The sequence below is a fragment of the Taudactylus pleione genome, unplaced genomic scaffold, assembly GCF_031769625.1.
Source record: "Taudactylus pleione unplaced genomic scaffold, aTauple2 ptg000327l, whole genome shotgun sequence".
Lineage (NCBI taxonomy): Eukaryota > Metazoa > Chordata > Amphibia > Anura > Myobatrachidae > Taudactylus > Taudactylus pleione.
The window spans coordinates 4,956,930-4,980,628 of NW_028284728.1; the positions used below are offsets into that span (position 1 = coordinate 4,956,930).

At 46.5% G+C, this 23,699-nt stretch overlaps 1 protein-coding gene across 1 annotated transcript in view; it reads right to left on the bottom strand.

Moving 5' to 3' along the window:
- CHAF1B (chromatin assembly factor 1 subunit B) overlaps positions 1–19,902 on the bottom strand; it is a 40,127-nt gene extending 20,225 nt beyond the window's left edge. Inside the window, exons 1-4 of the mRNA XM_088443128.1 lie at positions 19,761–19,902; positions 13,139–13,262; positions 11,204–11,336; positions 9,927–10,041 (exon numbers count right to left, since the gene is read on the bottom strand). Of these exons, the coding sequence (XP_088299254.1) occupies positions 9,927–10,041; positions 11,204–11,336; positions 13,139–13,261 (371 nt within the window). The 5' untranslated portion in view covers position 13,262; positions 19,761–19,902. The remainder of the gene's footprint in view (positions 1–9,926; positions 10,042–11,203; positions 11,337–13,138; positions 13,263–19,760) is intronic.
- Positions 19,903–23,699: the final 3,797 nt, after the last annotated feature.

Genomic DNA, 23,699 nt, shown 5'->3' on the forward strand with positions numbered 1-23,699 from the left:
TGAGTCCGCTGCTGTGGGCCCGGGAATGTGTGACCTGGACCATGCAGTGCTCTGCTCCCGGCTCTGACCTGCTCTGAGTTCAGTTCAGCCCGAGAGCGGGGGCAGGGTTGAAGAGCTACAAACGCAGCTCCTGTGCAGCGGGCGGGGCTTGGCATTCCACGGACGCTGCCCCTGCTCTCCCAGGGAGTGGGCGGGACGGGTGGTGGGGCGGCCGATGTCCGTGGTTAGCAACTGAGGGCTGGAGGGGTGGGAACTAGTTGAGGAGACGCCGGCGGCTATTGGGTGAGGAGACGTCGCCGATAGCAATTGGCTGCTGCGACGCTACACATAGCAGGACTCGCTTAGTTTTTAAAATCGGGTGCCCAAGTACCTGTAGCGCGTAAAAAAAAGCGCTATAGCGCGTATTTTGCGAACCCTGCCGAGACAGTGGGACTGGCACAATTATCCGTGCTTGCAGCAAGGACTGTATGGCTTTATGGACTTGTAAGGCCTTGTTCGGATCTGAATGAGGGCCTGTGTAGAAAAAAATGGTGGGGAGACAGTCTGAGAAATAAGAGGGCGTACCTATTTGAGACCACTTTGATTACCCAAGTATCTGTGGTGTTTTGACACCAGTACTGGGCGAACTGAAGAAGTCGGCCTCCCACTCTGGAGGCCCGTCCTGTCAGGCTAAGGGTTTATCCTCGGGCTTTGAAGCAGGGCGTCTGGTGTTCCAGGTCCGCTTGGTCCTGGGTTTGGCGGCTCCAGTGGAAGCAGACTGCCTAGGAAAGGACGGACCTTTAGGCTTTCCGAGGCCTAGTAGAAGTAGTTACAATCTTGTCAAGGTCTGCGCCCAACAAGATCTCCCCATTGTAGGGTAACCTTTCTAGGCCTTTCTTGGAATCCACATCAGCCTTCCATGAGTGTAGCCACAGGGTACGGCGGGTAGATACAGCCGCGGCCGAGACTCTGGATGTTAGGAGACTGGCATCTAATGTTGCTTTTCCAAAATAGGAAGCTGCATCTCGAATGTGAGCAACAAGAGACATCTGAGCCCTAGAAGCATCTGAGGGAAGTGTCTTCAAGAGCGTCAGACAAGCTTCTACTATCCTATCCGTAGGATCCTACAAGGAAGTAACTGTAGGAATAGGCAACGTAGTGCCTTTAATTAAACGCGTAACATGTGAATCCACTGCAGGGGCTGTTCGCCATTTTGCACAATGAGCCACAGGAAAAGAGTAACATGAGGTCAGTATGAAACCTCTTACCAGGCGATTGCCAGGCTGCAGCCGAGAGTTCAGCTAGATGATCCGATAGAGGGAATTCTGCTGAAGCTACTTTCTCTCGTTTAAACAGGGTGCTTGGATTTAGGGGCTGGCTCGTCATCTTCTATTAATAAGATGGATCTGACAGCTCGCACCATGGCAAGAATAACAATTTCTGACCGACTCATCCTCCTCTGGAGGAGAGTCAATCTTAGAGAGATCAACATCTGTGCGTGGACTGTGACTATAACACAGGAAGTGTAAAGGATTTGCTGGGTAGAGGTTTCCCACCTTGCAACATGGTTTGAAAGGCATTAGATGTAGCCATCAGCTTCTGTACACAGTTAGAGAGTACATCTACCCATGGTGGGGGTACAGGAGGTACCTGTATCGCCTGAACCTGATGCGACAACCCCATAGGGGGCATTACGTCCTGCTGAGATAACCCCTTCAGTGGTATCACAGTGGATCCGTTAGGCAGTCTGCAATAGTGGCCAGTACCTGAGCAAAGGAGCCCAGGTTGTATATAGCCCTTATCATATCCTCCTCACTTAAGCCTGCAGCACATAACTTGCCTGATAGCATTATGGGGGCAGATGCCTGTTAATACACCTGCCTTTGCTAGACATAGCTGCAGAGTTAATAGCACACAATAAGGCACTGGGTATAATGCAACCACCGTGTATGTAAGATACTAGTAGGAAGCAATATACTGGTCCTGTCTTATGCCTGGGCAAGCTTCAGGAGCACACAGTCTAAATATGGCAGTGCAATGAAAGTATGTGATAAAACCTCACAAATACTTAGTTCTATATATGTGAGGCACAGGAAAACCCCTGAATACACCTGTATGTTAAGGTAATAGTCAGAGAAAAAACCACTGGTCCTGACTGATGCTTGGATAAGCTGCAGGAGCCCACTGTCTCAGTATGTAACACACTGGTCCTGTCTGACACTTTGGTAAGCTGCAGGAGCCCTTTGCCTAAATATGGCACAGTGCAGCACACAACAGTATTCACAAATATCTTTTATATATGTGCGTTAAAAGAACCACCTTAACTACACGTGTATTAGGGTAGAATTAGAGGAAGGGTATAGATATATGATGACAGTTCGGAAACAAAGACACAGACAGGCAGCGCTAGCATTAGTCACATACAATGCAGAAAGTATACTACAAAGTGGCACTACAATCAACTGCCCAGATTCAGTGTATGGGAAGGCTATAGTGCTGCGTACACCAACCCAAGGGAAAGGTATGCAGGGGGACTGGACCACGCGCTGGCCTGAGAGATCTGTGAGCGCACCATCCAAGAAAATGGCCGCCGAAGATCTCAAAGGGGGCATGGCCACAGGAAGAAACAGCTCAGCAAAGCCAGACAGTGGACAGGCGGGCTGAGCTGAGGGGGAGGAACCGCTAAAACCGGGAGAAGGCCATCTCCCCTGGCTGACGATTAACCCCCGGGACGCTGGCTCCCTCACCAAATAATAGTCCCTGGTGGTCTAGTGGAGTGCAGGGTATTGTGTGCCTGCTTCCACAGTCAGCACCTCCGGACTGTCCCCATAGACCGGAGGTAGGACTGCTATTACGCAGTGACCCGCTCTTACCTGTCCCCGTACGTCCGGCCGCAGTCCAGGATGTCCTGTGGGGCCCGCCTAGCACATACCACCGGGATCCTCATATCGGTACTGGCGTTGCGGCGCCGTCGGGGTGACGGAGCGGCAGCGCAGACGTCCTATGGACAGTCTGCTGCTGCGCGCTCTGATGGAAGAAAAACTATCCAAATCATAAAAATAAAAACTATCCAATCATAAACAACCCCCCTGCATTAACAGTGACACGACTTCGGCTGGGCACCAACTATAACTGAGGTGCCTCTAGCTCGGGGGCGGGGTATATGGAGGATGGACCAGTGCATCCTAGGAGCAAAAGCTTTAACTGCGTGGGGCCAAAGGTCCAGATCCAACCTACACCCCAAAGTCTCCGTGTGGACCCTGAAGAAGAAATTATAGGTTAGAGGACTGGGACAAAGTCTAGTCAAGAGGCACATGCAGGGCACAGATAACCTGGTGTGGGGACATTTCTCTTAGATGGGTTCATTAAAGGAAAAATGTGCACAGGAATTGCCCGTTAATAAATGATCACTCTCTCTTACTGCTGCATCACACACCTTAAAGTTATCTTTCCAACTAGCTGGTTGAAACGAAAGTCTGGTGATGTATGAAAATAGTCGATCAGACAAGTTGGTTAAAATAGGATTTTGGTACTTACCGATAAATCCCTTTCTCCAATTCCACAGGGGTCACTGGAGCCTCAGTACAATGGGGTATAGGAGTGTGTTAACCGGGAGCTGGCACCTTTAAATAAAAAACTACTGGTAGCTAGCTCCTCCCCCTCTATACCCTCCCCCAGGTCAGTCTAAAAACAACTGTGTTCGAGGGGAGCTGGAAAGTAAGGAGAAGGAGACAGAAAAGCTACATTAATCACATATACATAAGAAAACAACATATACATGAAAACAAGAACAGTTCAGTCAGACAACATTAAACGAAAACCAGCGTCTGAACCTGTAAAACAGTAACAATGTAGGTAGAACAGCGTAGGGTGGGTGTCCAGTGTCCCCTGTGGAATCGGAGAAAGGGATTTATCGGTAACTACCAAAATCCTATTTTCTCCTTCATCCACCAGGGGACACTGGAGCCTCAGTACAATGGGGACGTCCCAGAGCTTACATCCCGGGTGGGAGAGAGCGCTGAGAGCCCTGCAACACCGCACGGCCAAACTCCGAAGCGGAGGCCGCAAAAGTATCAAACCGATAGAATCGCAGGAAGGTATGCGTGCCTGACCAAGTGGCTGCTCTACAAAGCTGGTTTAAAGAAACCCCGCGAGCAGCAGCCCATGAAGGACCTACCGAGCGCGTAGAATGCGCCGTAATAGGACCCGGTGGTTGTTTGGAAGCCACCACATATGCTTGCCTGAACGTGAAGCGAATCCATCTAGAAATGGTCTGTTTGGAGGCCGGCCAACCTGGACGGGTCACATCAAACCGAATAAACAAGGCATCGGATTTACGGAGGGAGGCAGTCCTGTCAACGTAAATCCGGAGTGCTCTGACTACATCCAAGGATTTGGAAGAGTCATCCTTAAACACTGGAACCACTATAGGCTGGTTTATATGAAAAGTTGTCACGACTTTGGGGAGAAAAGCCCTTTGAGTACGCAGCTCCGCCCTATCTTCATGGAAAATAAGGTAAGGAGGGCGGCAGGATAAAGCACTGAGTTCTGACATACGCCTTGCCGAAGCGCGTGCCAACAGCAGAACCACCTTCCAGGTTAAGTACTTTATCTCCACTCTCTGCAAAGGTTCAAAAGTATCAGACTGGTGGCCAACACCAAATCTAAATCCCATGGTGACGTGGGAGGCACAAAAGGGGGTTGAATCCTCACAACTCCTTGGAGAAAAGTCTGCATATCCGGAAATAAAGCCAATTTTCTCTGAAAGAAAAAGGACAACGCGGATACCTGTACCTTTAATGAACAAAGACGAAGACCTGCAGTGAGACCAGCCTGAAGAAAAAGGAGACGCGATACCTTAAAGACTGACGGAGGAGAATTACGTCTCTCACACCAAGCAACATATGTCTTCCATATGCGGTAGTACTGTTGAGAAGTGACTTCTTTCTTAGCCCGAATCATTGTGGGAATCACACTATACGGAATAACCTTTTTTGCTGAGGACAGCCCTTTCAGTAGCCAGGCCGTCAAACGAAGCCGCCTTATGTCGCGATAAACAAACGGGCCCTGAAGAAGGAGGTCGTCCCGAAGAGGCAGTGGCCACGGCTCGTCTATTAACAGATTCTGTATCTGGGAGTACCACGCTCGTCTGGGCCAATCTGGTGCTATCAAGAGCACCTTGATCCCTTCTCGCTTGATTCTTTGAAGCAGGCGCGGAATGAGCGGAAACGGAGGGAATAGATAGATGTAATGAAACTTCCACGGAGCAGTCAGTATGTCCACTGCAGCTGCCCGTGGGTCCCTCGTTCTGGAGTAGTAAACTGGTAGTTGGTGGTTTAACCTTGACGCCATAAGGTCGGCTTGAGGACAGCCCCACCTCAGAGTTAGTTGCTGGAACACCTGAGGATTGAGTGACCATTCCCCTGGATGAACGTCCTGCCGACTGAGGTAGTCGGCCTCCCAGTTTTCTACTCCTGGGATGAAGATCGCAGAAATAGCTACTGCGAATTCCTCTGCCCAAAGCAGAATCCTGGATACCTCCCTCATGGCGGCTCTTCCTTATGTGCCGCCCTGTGTGATTATATACGCCACTGCAGTGGCGTTGTCCAACTGGACTCTGATTGCCTGCAGCGGATATGCCAGCTGGAGAGCATAAAATACCGCTCTCAACTCTAGGATATTTATGGGCAATCTGGCTTCCTGCTGCGTCCAGTGCCCCTGAAAATGCTTTCCCAGAGTCACTGCTCCCCAGCCCCTCAGACTTGCGTCCGTGGTGAGGAGGGTCCAATCCCACACCGCAAACCTTTTCCCCGCCAGCAGGTGGGAAGGGTTCAGCCACCAAATGAGGTGTTTGAGGCACCAGGAGAACTCTCTGATCGAGAAAGAGGTGGGATTCCGACCACTGGAAGAGGAGATCCAGTTGAAAAGGACGGGCGTGAAATCTTGCATACTGAATCGCCTCGAAGGCCACTACCATCTTCCCAAGAAGGCGGATACAGATATGTACAGACACTAGGCAATGTTGTAAGACCAGGCACACCATATGCTGAATGGAGGCAGCCTTGTCTTGAGGCAGGAAAACTCTTTGCTGCACTGTGTCCAGTATCATTCCCAGGAATAGTAAACGCTGTGTAGGGCCCAGGGAGGACTTTTTGAAATTTAGTATCCAACCGTGTTGGAGGATGCTCTGAGTTAAGCGAATGTCCTTTAAACAGCCGAGCTTCCGAAGAGGCTTTTATTAATAGATCGTCTAAGTATGGAACAATGACGACCCCCTGACCATGCAGTAGGGCCATCATTGCCGCCATAACTTTTGAGAATACTCTTGGAGCTGACGAAAGTCCGAAAGGTAGGGCCTGGAATTGAAAATGCGAGTCTAGGACCGCAAAACGAAGGAAGGCCTGATGGGGGGCCAGATGGAGATGTGGAGATAAGAGTCCTTTATGTCTAAGGACACCAGAAACTCGTTCCTGTCGAGACCCGCTATAACGGATTGGAGAGGTTCCGTCTTGAATTTGAAAACTCGAAGATGAGGGTTTAAATCCTTGAGATTATGGGTCTCATGGAGCAGTCTGGTTTGGGCACCACAAACAGGCTGGAATAAAACCCTTGACTTCTCTGGTGGGTCGGAACATTCACTATTACCTGAGACAGTAACAGCTTTTGTATTGCCTCCTAAATTTCTCGTTTTTCTGCAACCAGAGGTAAACCAGTTTTGAAAAAACGAGAGGGAGGTTGGACCCTGAAGTCCAATTTCAGGCCGTGAATAATGATGTCCCTGACCCAGGCGTCCTGGCAAGACTGGATCCAAATGTCCTTGAAACGTAAAAGGCGCGCCCCAACCCTGGGATCCCCCAAATTAGAAGGAAGGACGTCATACGGCAGGCTTGGCAGCTGCCTTGTCCTGCTGAGTGTTGGAGGCGGCTGATGCTGAAGCTCTACCTCGGCCTCTGGAGAAGGCCGGGCCTCCTCTGGAACGTCCTCTAAATCTTCCAGAGGCACAAAAGGATCGAATGGAGGGACCTGCTAAATGTCCTCTAGTAGGAGGAGCTGCAGATGGTAGGTAAGTGGATTTCCCACCTGTAGCTTGTGAGATCCACTTATCTAACTCCGATCCGAAAAGTACCTCCCCAGTAGAAGGAAGGGCCTCTACCGCTCTCTTGGACTCTGCATCTGCCTGCCATTGACGCAGCCACAAGAGCCCTTCTAGCAGATATAGCTAATGCAGAAGATCTGGCGGATAGATTACAAATGTCCTTAGACGCTTCTCTGAGGAAAGCAGCCGACTCTGCAATCTGTTCGGCTAACTGAATTAAGTCGTCAGGTTGCGTGCCTGTCTTAATTCCCTCTGCCAGCTGCAGCGCCCAGGCTTCAATGGCTTTATTTACCCAACAACTAACTAGTGCTGGACGCATCAAAACCCCTGCAACTGTATACAAGGATTTTAATGTGTGTTCCATCTTCCTATCCGAGGTTTCCTTTAGGGAAACCGCGTCAGGCACCGGAAGCACCGTTTTCTTGGAAAGACGGGCTACTGATGGGTCCACTGCTGGAGGAGTTTCACATAATCTCCTACTGTCAGGTGGAAAGGGGTAATAAGACAGATATTTCTTAAGAGATTTGAAATTTTTTGTCTGGGTGTTTCCATGCGAAGAAAGAATCTCATCCAGCTCCTCTGATGCTGGAAAGGTAACAGACTGTTTAAATCTTTTACCGAGAATAGATGGTTTTTCAGTAACCTCTAAATCTTCTACATGTAACACCTGGCGTACTGCTGTAATTAAAGCATCCACGCCCTGAGATGCAGGTTCGGAGTCCTCAGGAATGTAAGTTTCCTCTTCCTGAACCTCGTCCTCTTCAGTGTCCTGCAACTCCTCATCTGTCTCATCCCAGTGCAAGGGGTTATGAATCAATCTCTTACTAAGGACCTGAGCAGGAGAAGAAGCAGGTGGGGCCTGGGACATTGCTTTTGTAAGTCCTTCAACAGATCTGGCCAGAGAGCGAGCCCAATCTAGTTTAGCTGCTGTTTGTCTTAGCCTCTCCCTGTCCTTACGAGCTGCTTCCAGCTCTGATGACAGATTTGATATAACTGCAGTCAATTGATCAGACCACATAGGCTGGACTACAAGATCAGTATCTTGAGGTATAGACACACATTTATCACACAGTAAGGAAGTATTAGACTGTCCCTGTGTGAATTTGTCACCACGAGTCTTGCATGAAAGACTTTGTGCAGCTTTAGACCCCTTGGTAGACATGTCTATAGTACAGACACCACACCCACACACAGAGAAAGGGACAGTAATGCAATAACAGATTTTACAATCACACTACACAGAGACCTGAAAGGGGCACAGAGGGAGATAAACTATAATGCTTGCAGCGCTAACAGAATAGTGCTGATAACAAGAACAAAAATGCAAGTGCTGATACACAGAGTACTAGCCTGACTCCTGCACAGCTCTCTCTCCACCCTGTAGTGCGTGTAAAATGGCAACCAGCATCCTTCTGGAAGCACTGAGGCTGCCGGGAGGCAGGAGCAGAGGGAAAACTTAGGCCCCGCCCCCCCGCCGCTATGGCACTCTCAGCGCTAGCGGAGCGCACTGTGAATGCCCGCCTAAACACTTGTCCTGGCTCCTCTGCTAACCAGGGAACACTAACCTTAGCCCTGCCTGTGCTGCCGGCGGCGGGAATATGCTACGGGGTCCCGCGACGAGCACTGCATGCAGCGCGTCTTTGGGTACCCCAGAGACTGAGGTCTCTGTAGCAGGAGACCTCAGCGCAAACCGCATGCAGCAGCGGTGAGGATCTCCCCGGCAGCTCCCTCGGCGCAGACAGGCAGGGGCAGTAGGCTGCCTGTCTGTCCTCTTGCGGATAGAGATCTTATTTTCAGAGCCCTAAGGAGGCTTACGTCCAGCTCCCAGGGCACATTTTTTAGACTGACCTGGGGGGGGGAGCTAGCTACCAGTAGTTTTTTATTTAAAGGTGCCAGCTCCCGGTTAACACACTCCTATACCCCATTGTACTGAGGCTCCAGTGTCCCCTGGTGGATGAAGGAGAAATATGTTTGATTCATCCAATTTGTCTAAAGTTTGTCAGATTTCTGATGTTTGGGTGCAAATGGCCAATTGTCAGTGTTCACCCCAGTCCCATTTTAATGGCAGCTCTTCCTTGCATTTTTCTACCACCACCTGGCACCCAGAGTGCGCTGGGCAGCAGAGGGCATTGTGGTGCTCAATGAGCTGGGCCCACCCTGCACTGAAGGCACGCTGCAGGTATTGCGGACTAGCAGCTGCCCACTTATCTGCCCAGAGGCACTGGGTGGGATGCCGAGTGGGAGGGGATGAGGGTGCGCAGGGCCCCCCCCTCCTTTCTCTGGTGCCAACCGGTTTTGTGGATATTCTGGGGAAAACACTGTCATTTAAACCCATACGATACCAGGTTTTCATTACTGGAAAGATAATCTTTAGGTGCCTGGCCAGCTTTAGCTTGACAAGCAGATCAGACAGATGTCTCTGAAGCCTATCAGACAACACTGACAGATACACCCTACTAAAAAAACACATGCGTATAAAGCAGGTTGTGCCAACTAAACGTGACCACACACATTTCTTTATACAAATTATCTGACAAGACAAAACATGAATGTGTAGACACAAGGGGTCTGTACAAAACAGAACTAACTGCATCATTTTAGTATAGGGGTGAATAATATGTCAAAGAACACGTAAATCGCACCCAATATAGAAATCAAGGAGCTTGTGTGTCATATTGTACCAAGTCACCCTCTGCTTTCAACCAAATGGAATAAAGAGCAGGAGAGACGTGGGCAGGCACCATCCCCATTCGTGGGCAGGCAGCGATCATCAGATCATATAATTATAATATTAATAAAGTTTAGAGCTCTGATGAACAAGACAAAGTGCAAGGAAAGTAAAGAAAGTTACCTCAATGTTTTAAACACAGTCCAGTTTTCCTTGTTCAATTCAGATTCCTCTTCAGTAAATGGAGTTGGCTCGGGTTCTTTGCTTTCGCTCAGCTTCCATAATAATATTGCAGCATCTATATAACAAAAGGGATAGATCAGTCCCATACCTTCCAATACTCCAGAACACATCTAGTAACGAACACTGCCTAGATCTATAAATCTCTAGTCTAGATTCACACCATCGCCTACACTTTGGAGGTAAGGAACGGGAGTGACATGTAGGAACTCCTGTGAGAGCATTCAACTTGATTGCAGGACCTGCACTAAGTGAGAAGTTGCCACAGTTTCCTACCATATGTGCTAGCTGTGAATGAACGCCATTACATCACTAGACCCATATAACACTAGGGGATACCCCTGTATAAGTAACTGCCCAGTCTGCTCCCTGTATCAGTGTGGTTTCTTACAAAGAATGCACTTTGCACCACCCCCAGCTCATTGCAATTTGTAGAGAGGCTTCAAAGAAACATGGACAGCTAAATACTGTATGCATAGAACTCGACAATATTATATCTAAAGGTGGCCAAACAATCTGTCACTAGTATTTATAGCCTCCCCAAAAACATGGAGGGCAAGTAATGTCCCTATCACAATCAATAAAAATTGTCTGGAATCTTGTAACAGCCTGCAATGAAGCCAGAGGTAACCTCGTACAACATGAATACCCTTCTCAGTCGAGCACCAGAACGGTCCCGTTTGTGACCACCTTAAAGGGGTATATTATAAATATAAAAATGTAACAATGAATCACCAATAACTGTATATGTAGGATATATGCAAAAAATCAACCTTTATACCTCTGTAGAAACAGGCGATTTACCCTGGCTGAGAAACCAGTTAGATGATATCTATTTAACCACATATCTTAGGGAAAATATCCAATGTCCTTCCACATCTGCTGCAAATAGCCTTGTTGCCATTATCTGCTTTAGCCACTTATTTTGGTTTGAGGGTGTTCACAGAGGGATTGGCAGTCCCTAATTTACAGTTACTTTCCGTAATGAATTAGCTCCAAGTCAGCTGATTTTAGTTTCTAGCAGCAGTCAGAAAATAAATGGGCCAAGTGATTAAATAAACAATGTTTACACACTATACAGAACAACTTCAGACTCTCTCCAATAAGATAGAAGCAATTAAATAAAATTCCCCAGAAGCCATCATAGCAACAAAGCATCAGACATGAGTCCACCGGACGACAAGCAATCAGCACCGACAAAGTTTATATATACATCTTACCATCTCCGCCCGATGCCAAAACCTCCCCATTGGGGGAGAATCGGACAACATTGACGGCCTTGGTGTGGCGGACAAGGCTGGCCAAGAACTCCACGACTGCTTTTCCATCTTCTATTTTGTCCACCCTCCACATCTAGCAAAACAAATATTGAAGTGACTGGATTATATAACGTCAGGTGTTTTTAATATATTAATGTGTACATGCCCTCCTGCAATCTTTACATAGCGTGTACATGCCCTCCTGGAACCTTTACATAACGTATTGGCTGCTTTCTTTTATGCTTTTATAGACCGATGTATGTCAAGCAGAGCAGATTTATTTCATTCATATCCTATGGACATATCACTCAGTTGTGTCCCCAGCACTGGATGTAATTATATCAAGAGGAGAAGAAACGTTGCTGTGTGATGATACACATAGATAACTAATAACGCAAATAAGGCAGCTAGATAGTAAAATCAATATAACTGGAAAAAGCCTTCTTCATTCAGACCAGCTCTTCTGTTTTCTCATAAAACACTGTTCATTTATGTCAGAAATAACTACATTGATTGGACATTGAGATCTATTGAAGATCTCTCTTTATTAAATGTGTAACTCGTGTCTCAGAAGATCTTTTTTACATTGTCTGTAGTGCACCTGGAATCTGCTTTCCCATAATAATGGAATGTAATGTTTATTACTATTTTTTATTAAGTGTTTTTGTGCTTTAGAGAAACACCATTATATTGATGATACAATTAGAATTAAACCACAGAAGTCATTATAAAATTTGCAAAAATTCCACAAAGTTAGATCTGCGAAACCTTCAGGCAAACAAGCATAATAATGAGGCTCCACAAAACAATTTTCCTTTAAAAGGTGTCCATATATCTAATTTTACCATAAAGGCTAAACAATAGCACCCACACAATAGTACACTACATGCAGTATTTATAAATACTCCCCCTAAATATTAGGAATAACATGGCTGTCTTAAATATTCAAATGTTAAGCATCAAACTTTCCCTATTAGATTGTAAGCTCTTTTTGACAAGAACGCTCATACCTTCCATTTCCTGTCTTTGTATGTAATGCGTTTATTGCCGTAATCTCCACATTAAACAAAGCTGTGTAAGATGGTGGCACTTTATAAAGAAGGGATAATAATCATTAGAAATGGTTCAATGTGTTTCACCAGCGTTTTTAATAGTCTCTTTCTAGTTGTAGTTTGTATTCTCACAAGCACTTAGTGCAAAATAGGAAACTTATCTGTATATATGGCCCCTAGCCATGCACAAGTGGAAGAACCTTCAGGTTACACACTAAGGGCCGTATTCAATTAGCAGCGATAATATCGGCAGATTTTATCGCACTTTTATAGTGAGAAATAGGCGAAAAGATTTCTCCATCTCAGACCGGGAGAATAAAAAAAAAATCCTTATTTTTTCCTAAAAATGTGGGGATTTCTTTCAGAACCCGCTGGACAGCCCAAATTTTTGGCAAAAAGAAAAAAAAAAAAGTTGAAAATGGGTTTAACGTTTTAAACATAAAAAAAACTGCTGCGGCCACTCGCAATGTTTAAAACACTTGTCACATCCATACAGCCCCCCTGAAAAACCAGACCCAATACTTTAACCCATTTTCAATGTTTTGTTTTTTCCCAAAAAATGTGAGCGCCCGTTTTTCGAACAAGTACACAACTTACGAAAAAATTGTGTGGACATTTACCATATTGGGGGTGTCCAAAGGGTTCTGAAAGAAATCCCCACATTTGTAGGCAAAAATAGGGATTTTGCATTTTTTTTTCTCTCCAGGTCTGAGATGGGGAAAAATTTTCTCCTACTTCTCACTAGAAAAGTGCGATAAATCATTGCATTGCCGATAATTGTCCGATTTTATCACCGCTAATTGAATACAGCCCTCAGTGGGAGACACGTACATCTGGGACTTACCCTCACTGCAGTGTCGACCCCGGCTGACGCCATCCTGTTCACTTTGCTGGTCCCATGCTGGAAATCAACGCTGTACACGGGCTCCCGATTGTGCCAGGAAATCTCACAAGTAATCACCTTCATTCTGAGTGGGAGGATCATGGATATTAGGTAGACCAGACATATGTGGGCAGGGTTGCATAAAATTGGATATTTAAAAAAAAAATAAAAAAAATAAAAAACTGATTTATTTGATTTAAATCAGTTTTTTTTGGATTTAAATAGGATTTTTTTATTAAAAAAACAAACCAATTTAAATTAAATAAATCAGTTTTGTTTTTGTAATCCAATTTTATGCAACCCTGTATGGGGGTGATTCACCTGTTGTGGGTGCCCCCCGCTGGGCATCTATACGATTGGGCGACAGAGGTGCCTATTCGTATAGACGTCCAGCACGGGACGTGCAAAACATTAGATTTGCCCTCATTAAAAGCATCCTCGCAACCATATCTCCCCTCCTTACCTATTCCAGAACAAACAAATAATTGATCCTCTGATGACCATTTGCCAAATCACAACCACAGGAGTTGGGAATTTTGTAAAAGTAAACAGGTTTGGTATATTTTGTTGATGGTTAGAATGCCGATATGAGAGTGTAAACGTGTAGACATTTACCATGTAGAAATTGATGAAATGTCGACATGCTAACAGTATCGACAATCAGGCGTTGGGCGATTTGGCTGTTCTGGCGTTAAGTGCCCTAACCCTGCGGCTAACATTTTGGCGGTTATAGCTATAGTCGCAACATTAGCTGCAACCTGTGACTCAAGCCATCCCTAAAGCTGTCTGTATTTTGCTACATTTCGGCATATTACTTGTCGACACTGTAAACATATCGACATGTCAGCGGTCATCATTTCTACAATACTGACATTGTACTGTCAACAATATGAATGACGACACTGTCACCATTGATATGCTGACCGCATCCCACAGTAAATAGCTCTTAAACTTCAGACACAGCTCTCAGCACATCCATTAATATTGTCAGACAACACCCAGCAGGTCAACAAATACCCAATGACCCCCAAGCATCCAGACAACCTTTTGCCACCAAACAAAGCCCATGTTTAGCAGATTGTCCGAAGGAATACTACCACTTCCCCATGTCTATTAAACCAGGGCAAAAGCGGCATTGGCAGGACGTAGGACCAGTGTGACATCACACTTTACTGAAGTATATGTATTATGAATCCCCTTTTGTACCTATGTCAGAGGTTCCCAAACGCGTTCCTCAAGGCTCCCCAACAGTTGAGGTTTTAGAGTTATACATGGTTGAGCACAGGTGGTTAAATCAAATTGACTGAGGCACTAATTGGGCGGAATTCAATTGATTCTTCCCCCCTTCGCGTCCGACGGAGCCATTCTATTGTTGCTCATCGGGTGCGATCAGCTGCTAGCGCTCAATTTCAGCTCGCAGCCCCAGAGGGGTGCGGGCTGAAATCGGCGAAAAGTGTCCTGTTTGGGCGCCCACACAGCACTTTTCGCGATCACGCCCAGCACTTTGGTCGGGGTTAGCCGATTTACGCGGCTAAACCTGACCACTTTGGGTGCGATCAGCGTGAAAAGCTGGCACAATTGAATAGCGGCCCGCGATCTCCTGTCACTTTAGACGGGAGATGTGGGCCACGAAAACAATTGAATTCCGCCCATTAAGTCACCTGTGCTCAACCATGGATTTCTCTAAAACTTGAACTGCTTTAACGGAACCTCTGATCTATGGAATAGATTTACGAGGGTTGTTCAAAAAGTAATGCCTAAATGCTCATAACTCTGAAATAAGCAGCAACATTTATTTGAAACTTTGTCAGTTGTAGTTTAATATGTCTGCTAACTATATATGTAGTTTTGTTTAGGTAGTTCAAAAAATACTATGGAATCTAAGATGAAACAAAGAGCAGTCGTTGTATTTCTGGAAAAAGAAGGCTGCAGTGCTACAGAAATCCACAGAAGACTGAAAAAAGTGTATGGTGAGCGTACAAATGACTATAGAAATGTCAGAAGGTGGATGAAACGTTTTCAGTCGGGAGAATCGTCCGTGTGCGACAAACCTCGTGGTGGCAGACCATCAAATGCAGTGACAGCAGAGAACCGACACACAGTCGATGCCATGATTCAGAAAGACCGTTGTGTGACCATCAGAGATGTCAGTGATGAACTTGAAATGTAACCATGGCACTGCAGAAACACTAATCTGTGAATTGGGATATCGTAAAGTGTGTGCTAAATGGGTTCCAAAGCAATTAACCAGGGATCATAAGGCCTAGAGGGTGGAAGTGTGCTATGACCTTTTGACCAACTTTGAAGCCAATCCTGAGACATTTTTGGAAAATGTCGTCATTACAGGAGATGACACCTGGGTATTCGTTTATGACCCAGAAACAAAGGCCCAGTCAAAGCAATGGAAACGCCCAAGCTCACGTAGGCAAAAAAAGTTTATATCACAGTGATCTGTAAACAAAGTAATGGCCACATTCTTCTGGGATTGCCGAGGTGTTATTCTAATCGATTACTTGGAACCAAACCAATCAACAGTGATCGATACATTACACTTAAGAAACTGAAAGAAGCCATCCGCAAAAAAAGGTCAACAATTCCACTATCAAATGTCATCTTACACCACGACAATGCCAGACCTCACACTTCAATGGCAACATCTGCAGCCATTGCCAAAATGGGGTGGGCAATAATGCCACATCCACCATACAGTCCTGATTTGGCCCCTTCTGACTTTCATTTGTTTGGCCCTCTCAAATACTGTCTACGGGGTCAACATTTTGAAGACATAGAGGTTGTTAAAAATGCCATACGTTCCTGGGTCAAACAACCACCACTGGAATTTTTCCAAAGTGGATTCACAGCTTGGGTTGAGAGGTGGAGAAAATGTTTGAGGGCAGATGGTGAATTTTTTGAGTAGTCATTCTGTTACTAAGACTTCAAAGTATTTTACTGCAAATCTTCAAATCTGTACCTATAACAAAATTTGAGTTGTGAGCATTTAGGCATTACTTTTTGAACAACCCTCGTAGTTTCATTTTAAACTCTTTCAGTGCCAAGGATGAGAGGGACTTGTTCTTAGTCCCCTAATTTCAATCGCTGCAATGCTAACAGTTCCCTCCTAATAGTTGCTGCAGCTGGGAAAGGGTGGGGCTTGATAACATCACTGTGCTGTGTCTCATGTCATTAAGTTCCGCTCTCCCAACCAAAACCCTAAAGGAGTGTCCAAAAGCCAAAAAATGGGGGAAAATACATTCTCGCACCTGGCAATCATTATGAGGTTCAGGTATGGGAAAAATCAATCTCCTCTTTAATAAACTCAGGGACACTGCTTCAAACTATATTCCCAGTAGCTAGAGCTTTGCCCTGTGAGCTTAAATAAGCCAATTCTATTTTCTGGACATTCTAACGGAGGAATTCAATTCAGCGTGATGGAACCGATGGGCGGGGCCAGAATGGCACAGTGTGTCCACCGGCATAGCAAAGTCTCCCTTGCTCCCCATAGAGATGCGAGGGAAATCCTGAAATGCCACCCTTACCGTTTATGGCCGATATGTGTGCAGCTGGGTGGCATATCGCATTCAATTGAATTCCCCTTAAAGACTTGTGAAAAAAGGTATCATTTGTGTGGACACTGCTTTAATTGCCCTAAAAAGTATATAACCAGAATAAATGTCCACATTAACAGCACAAAACACTTTAAATACAGGTTATAGGGGTAGTAATACAGAGTAAAGGCCCCCATACATCAGCAATTGATTGCAGCAATCGTGCAATCGATTGAAAAAGGGAAAGATTTTTATACACAATCGATTGCGGAATTGCCACAATCGATTGAAAAAGGGAAAGATTTTTATACACAATCGATTGCAAATTGCTGCAATCAATTGCTGATGTATGGGGGGCCTTAATGTCCTATATCATATGACAGCCCCCACACGCCTGAGAGACAGTATTATACCATATGTGTCTGGGTGTGGCAAGTGGGAAATGATGGGAGTAGTAGTGCAGGGGAGTAATATATAACAGACCCCACTATCAGCCTAAAAGGTGCGTACACACGGTACGGTTAAAATTGACAATATGAAAATTTTTTGGTGCCCAACGACCTGCGATGCGCGGGCACGTATGGACGATATCAATATCGTCCACCGACCGTGCATGCAGGCCAACCTGGTCGATATCGACCAGGTTACTATATAGTCGGGGGTGAATAGATGGTGTGCTGGATGATCGATAGTCAAGCACACCTGGGAGACCGTACAACGATATCGTTATCGATCATCCCGTGTGTATGCACCATTAGACATAGCATTATACCGGTTCAAGTTCAGAACATGGGGCCCCCTGGGTTAGCGTAACTAAACTGTTTCAGAACAGTAAACTAATTTAACACTTAGAGCCGTATCCAATTAGATGCGGAAACTGCGTTCTCACCCTTCGCCTGAATGTGTCACTTTTCACTGCTATCGCGTATGCGGGTTTTCGGGCAATCCTATAACAAAAGATGCGATGCAGCATTCGCCCGAAACAAATTTGGCGAAAAGTGCGCCTGAAAATGGTGAAATGTGCCTGTACCCCCCCCCCCCCAAAAAAAAGTAAGCTAACATTGGGTAATAGCTTAGCGGTGTATTATTGGGCAAAAATAAAGGGTTTGGGGTTTTTAAATTGTTTCAAATGGCTGTTATATGTATTTTGCTATAACAGTGGAAAAAAAGTTTTTTTGGCCAAGATAAATGTATAATTGTGTGTCATTTTGGATACTTATGAAAAAAAATAAATAAATACACCTGCAAACCCAAAAATACTTGTCCCATCCATACAGTCCCCCAAATTACCTACCACACTACTTAAAACCCATTTTCTAACACTTTTTACATTTTCACAAAAATTACGTCATTATATTAGGGGGAATTTGGATAAAAATGTTTTTTTGCATAATTAGTCATTAGGGGGGGTCCAATGAGTTCTGAATCAAGTCCCTACATTTTTATCCCAAAATAGGGGTTTTGCTAATTTTTTTTACCTCCTCTGAGATGATCAAAACTATTTGACGCTTTTAGCTGCGCAAAAATCGCATTTGCGAAGAGCAGCAGCTAATAAGATAGCACGATACGCATTTTTGGGGAAAACATTGCACAAGTGCAAACTTTTCGTGGCCCTTAAACTACTACTTCTTACTAATGTAACAATTCTTAACACAAACTGCTACTTCATACTGCTTTAGTCAACTATATGGGGCCTGCTCATTTGTTCTCTGCAGCTGCTGAGCCGACATGTCTGCAAAGGACCCGGAACGCAGACATGCTCCCATGGTAATGCTGCTGCCACTGGAGAGGAGACATGTCGGCATTGAAACCCGGACCGCAGACATGATCCTGTCGTAATTCCAACAGCACTGCCACCACCCTTACAGTGATTGTCTGATCTCTCCTCCAGCGGTGGCAGGCATCAGCGACGTCGGCTGTTAGCATTACCATGTTAGCATGTCTGCGGCCCGAGTCCTCTGCAGAAATGTCTTTCCTATCCTCCAGACAGTGAGGAAACTGAAAAGTGAAGGCAACAGCAGTTTAAGTGTTAAATTAGTTATACATATTCTGAACAAGTTTATTGATGTTCTGAAGCAGTTTAGTTATGCTAAACCAGGGGGCCCCATGTTCTCAACTTGAACCCATTATACCGTACATAAGTTTGGGAGTGGGCACCTGAGAATGATGAGAGTAGTAGTACAGGGGAGTGTCATATATAATGTATAACAGCCTCCACCCTCAGCCTGAGACACTGCATTATACTATATATATATATATATATATATATATATATACATACACACACACACACACATGTCTGGGGAGTGGGCAGCTGATTTATGTGAGTAGTAGTACAGGGTAGTGTCCTTTATAACATATAACAGCTCCACACTCAGCCTGAGACACATCATTATACCATATATAAGCATGGGAGTGGGCAGCTGAGAATGATGGGAGTAGTAGTACAAGGGAGTGTACTATATAATGTATAACAGCTCCACACTCAGCCTGAGACACAGCATTATGCCATATTTGTCTGGGGAGTGAGCAGCTGAGAATGATGGGAGTAGTAGTACAGGGGAGTGTACTATATAATGTATAACAGCCCCCACTCAGCCTGAGACACAGCATTATACCATATATAAGCCTGGGAGTGGGCAGATGATAATGATGGGAGTAGTAGTACAGGGGAGTGTACTATATAATGTATAACAGCCCCCACACAGCATTATACCATATAGGTGTCTGGGGAGGGGACAGCTGAGAATGATGGGAGCAGTAGTACAGGTGGGTGTAATATAAAGAAGGATAGCTATATATAACAGAGCTGCATGTTGAGGGTGCACAGTGATCAGACACAGCCCGGGCTCAGACCTCACACCCAGCACTAATCACAGACCTGACCCTACTGCAATAATCACTGTATAACCCCCGACCTGTCACGTCCCCTCCCGCACTGCACTCCCCATAAACACGATACCGGAGTCCTTACATTGCATTGCACTGGTTGGCGGTGTGGGTCACAGGGCTAGCACTTACCCAGCGCCGGTACTTACCTCCTGCAGGTATCTGTCCCACAACTCGTTTCTGTACTATACAGTCAGCTCATACACTCACTATGTGCAGAAAGAAACTTTCCCGCCCGCGCCTGTCTCCGTACCCAGTCACCGCCTCCTGCAGCGGCATCTAGCGGCGGGGAGCGGGTGGTGTGCCAGTAATGTCACTTCCAGTGTAATAATCTCTGATTGACTCTGAACAGAAATACATTGAGCTAATGATCCGCTGCTGCATGATCTCGGTGTTCCACACTCAGGGGTGTATCTAGGGATCCAAACGCCTCCCCTACCCATTGTCCCCAGTAATAATCCCCCCCTATGCTGCATTGCCCCCAGTAGTAGTCTCCCCTATACAGTGGCCCCACTAGTAGTCCCCCCAATGCTGTATTGCCCAAAGTAGTAGTCCCCCCTATACAGTGACCCCAGTAGTAGTCCCCCCCTATACTGCACCCCCAGTAGTAGTCCCCACTATACAGTGCCCCCAGTGGCCACCCCCCCTAAATTGCCCGCAGTAGTGGCCACCCCCCTAAATTGCTCCAAGTAGTGGCCACCCCTGTACAGTGCCCCCAGTCGCGGGCACCCCCCCATAAAGTGCCCCCAGTCGCTGCCACCCACTATTTCATTGACCCCCCGCAGTGCCAGGCTTGCACACACACAGTATAAAAAATACAACTTACCTGATCCCCGCTCCTGACGCGATTACCGCTGTCCGCTCTGAGTCCCGGCCCGCTCTTCTCCTGCATGTGGGAAGACGGCGCTCACTAGTGAGCTCCAGCCGGCTCCCTCCTCGGACAACTCATCAGCAAATGAGAGTCTGTCTGACTCTCATTGGCTGGCTGCTATTACAAACACACAGCTGCCGCTGGCGGCTGTCTGTTTGTAAATGGTGTAGGGCAGACCGCTCTCACTGCCATCTGCCCTACACTTGTGGGGCTGGGGGACTTGTCCACCCCTTGGCTGCTGGTGGCACTGCCGGACGGTGCCCCCCCTTTGGTCGGCGCCCCTGGCAAGTGTCATCCTGGCCAATGGGTAGATACGCCCCTGTCCACACTCACCAACGTTCATTCCAGCTCCCCTCACCGCGGCAATCATTTATTTATTATGACTATTATAAACTGTAATAAGGATATCACTCACAGCTTCATTTTACATGGATACATTCAGCTGCATATCTGGTCTTAAATCTAAAGCCGGCCATACACGGTGCGATATAGTAGCCGATCCGATGTATTGGCATGATATAGCTGCTATATCGTACCGTGTATGGACATGATATCGTCCCGAGCGTGCTCCCGTGGGGTTGTACATCGCATCCCCAGATCTTATGGAAAACCCACTCGATCTGGGTTAGCGATGTACAACCCTATGTTGTGCTATGCGGGTGAGGGAGGGAGGTGGCGGCATATCGGACTGTCGGCCACCATTTAGCTCCGTGTGTGGGGACCGCCCGATATGTCTGGCTTCGGATCAGCCGTCGTCATACATGGTGCATATCGCACCGTGTATGGGCCGCATATGAATAAACATAACCTCTCAGCAGTCACCTTAACGTGATTGCGGCAAATGGTATTTTATGCTGTTTTTATCTACGTATAGCAGAGAAAGGGGGTTTAGGCGGCACACTGATTTTGCCCCATTTGTTGAGGTTTAGTCATCAGCCATTATAAATTAGAGGTCATGTAACCACATACAAATTTACATAACTATTTTAGTACAAGACATAAATCTTTCCGCTGGTGCTACCTAGATTTAAACCAGAGATAATTATTACAGAGAAAAGAAAACTTTTTTTGTTGGGACACAATTTACAGTGATCTATTTGGGTTGCACTTGGAATGACGGTGCTCGGGATCCAGATGCCGCATCCTGACAGAGTTAGGATACAGACACTTGTCTGTAAGTATCCTAACCCCACCCCTCACTGGTGCCTAAACCTAACCTCCCACTCACCGCACCCTAAACCAGGGACGTGCGGTCAGGGTAGACAGGGCCTCCCCCGTCATTCTCCCTGTCTTACTGCAGAGTTTTGACTAGAAAAATTATTAGAATAATAGAAAGAAGATATGAATAACTTCTAAATATCTTCTTTGTATTATTCTGATCATTTTTGTAGGCTAAACTCAGCAAAATTGCAGTACTCTCTGGAAATACAGGGGGAGACGAGAGATGAGGTAGTAAAAAGCTCAGCTTTCACCTCTGATAGCCAGGCACTGCCTGGAGCTGGGGGCTGGGCCACAAAGCAACCAATAAAACACAGAGAAAATGAGCTAATGGAGGCATGCCTCACTGTGAGGGAGCAGCCTTAAGCTCTGATGGACACCTCTGATGATCAGGTGACCAGTCCAGGAAGTACTCAGACATCGTAGCTCAGCACTGCAGCAGCACTGAGGAGGGAAGGAAATTGGCATATGCAGAGAAAACACTGCAGACACCAGTAGCTTGCACCTCGTCACTATGTAGGGACTGGCACCTTCTCTGAAAACCTGTGTTACACACTACACGAGCCAGTGCCTCCCCAGCCACTGACCTCGATGCACGTCCCTGCCCTAAACCTAACCCTACCCCAGTGCCTAACCTTAACCCCTAATCCTCCCCATAACCCCAGTACTTATGGTCGGGATGCTGGTACCGGGATTGTGACAGGTGTGATGCAGTTTGCATCATTTTAACCCCACCCCCTCCTTATGGAGCCACAATTCCAAGTATTATTTTCACTTGGAAGTGGACGGGATGCCAGAGAGCCGATCACTCTTTCGGGGGACTACCTGAATAATCAGGAGTCTCCGCACCTTCCCGGAGAGTAAGTATGCTCCCCCTTAGTATGTAAGCTCACACAGGCATGCATCAGGTCAACAGGAGAATGTTGACATTGTCAAGAAGTCTTCATGCTTAGCAAGTTGACATTCATCATGTCTACACGGATGGCATGTCGACATGACAGAATGTTGATCTAGCATCCCTGGTGGCCCAGCAGTCCCTCATCTGGTCCCAGCGGCAGCGGTGTCTCCAGCATCGTCTTCCAGATCTCAGCAGCCATGTGACCAGCAGTTCCTGTGGAGACCACGAAACAGACCGTCATTGCGGTATTTTAACCCTCCCCCCAGTGACTAGCCCTAACCGTCTGCATCCTCAGAATGTCAACATTTCAGATGCGGACATGGTGAAGAACATTCTAATGTCAACATTGTAGTGTCAACATGGTTACTGTCGAGCATATGACCAGGTCCCATTATGCTACTGAAAACCAACGATGGGCGAGAACACCACACATCTATTCATAGTTACATTATTCGTGGCTGGAACTGCCTAGTGAATTATAGGATTGCTGTCAGCGCCTGAATGCACTCTACAAAATCTGGTTGGTCGGCCTGACTGCAGAACAATGAGATGAGTGCTGTTTGGGCATGCTGTAATATAGAATTATAATGCCATTGGTAGGATGCAGGAGACACGCCTACCAATTTGGGAGTCCCCCGTGATCAAGGCCGGCTCTTAGCACGTTCGACCAGTGCGATAGAACAGGGGCACCACCCCATAGAGGATGCACCCCTCCTAACCATCCCCATTTCAGTGGGACAGTCCTGTTTTTCGGGCACTGCCCTGCTGTTCCACACGCGGGACACATTGGGAGGTTGGGTTGTGCCGGACTCCATAGAAGAGGAATGGATGCCACGCACATGCATGCAGCATCCATTTAGTGCAGGAAGAGGGCTGGGGGCAGTCCAGCTACTGAAGGAGTGCTGGGCTTGCCCCCAGCCTGACATTAAACAGGAGGCGTGCCATACGGACACGCCCCAAAATAGCATCATTCAGGGTGTGTGGCCTATGGTAATTAGGACACCCCTCAATTTCAGCCACACACATGGTTAACGAGCATCTCAGTCCCATTATGCCCTGGAGCCGGCCCTGCCCGTGATCCAAGAAGAGTAGATGCTCCTC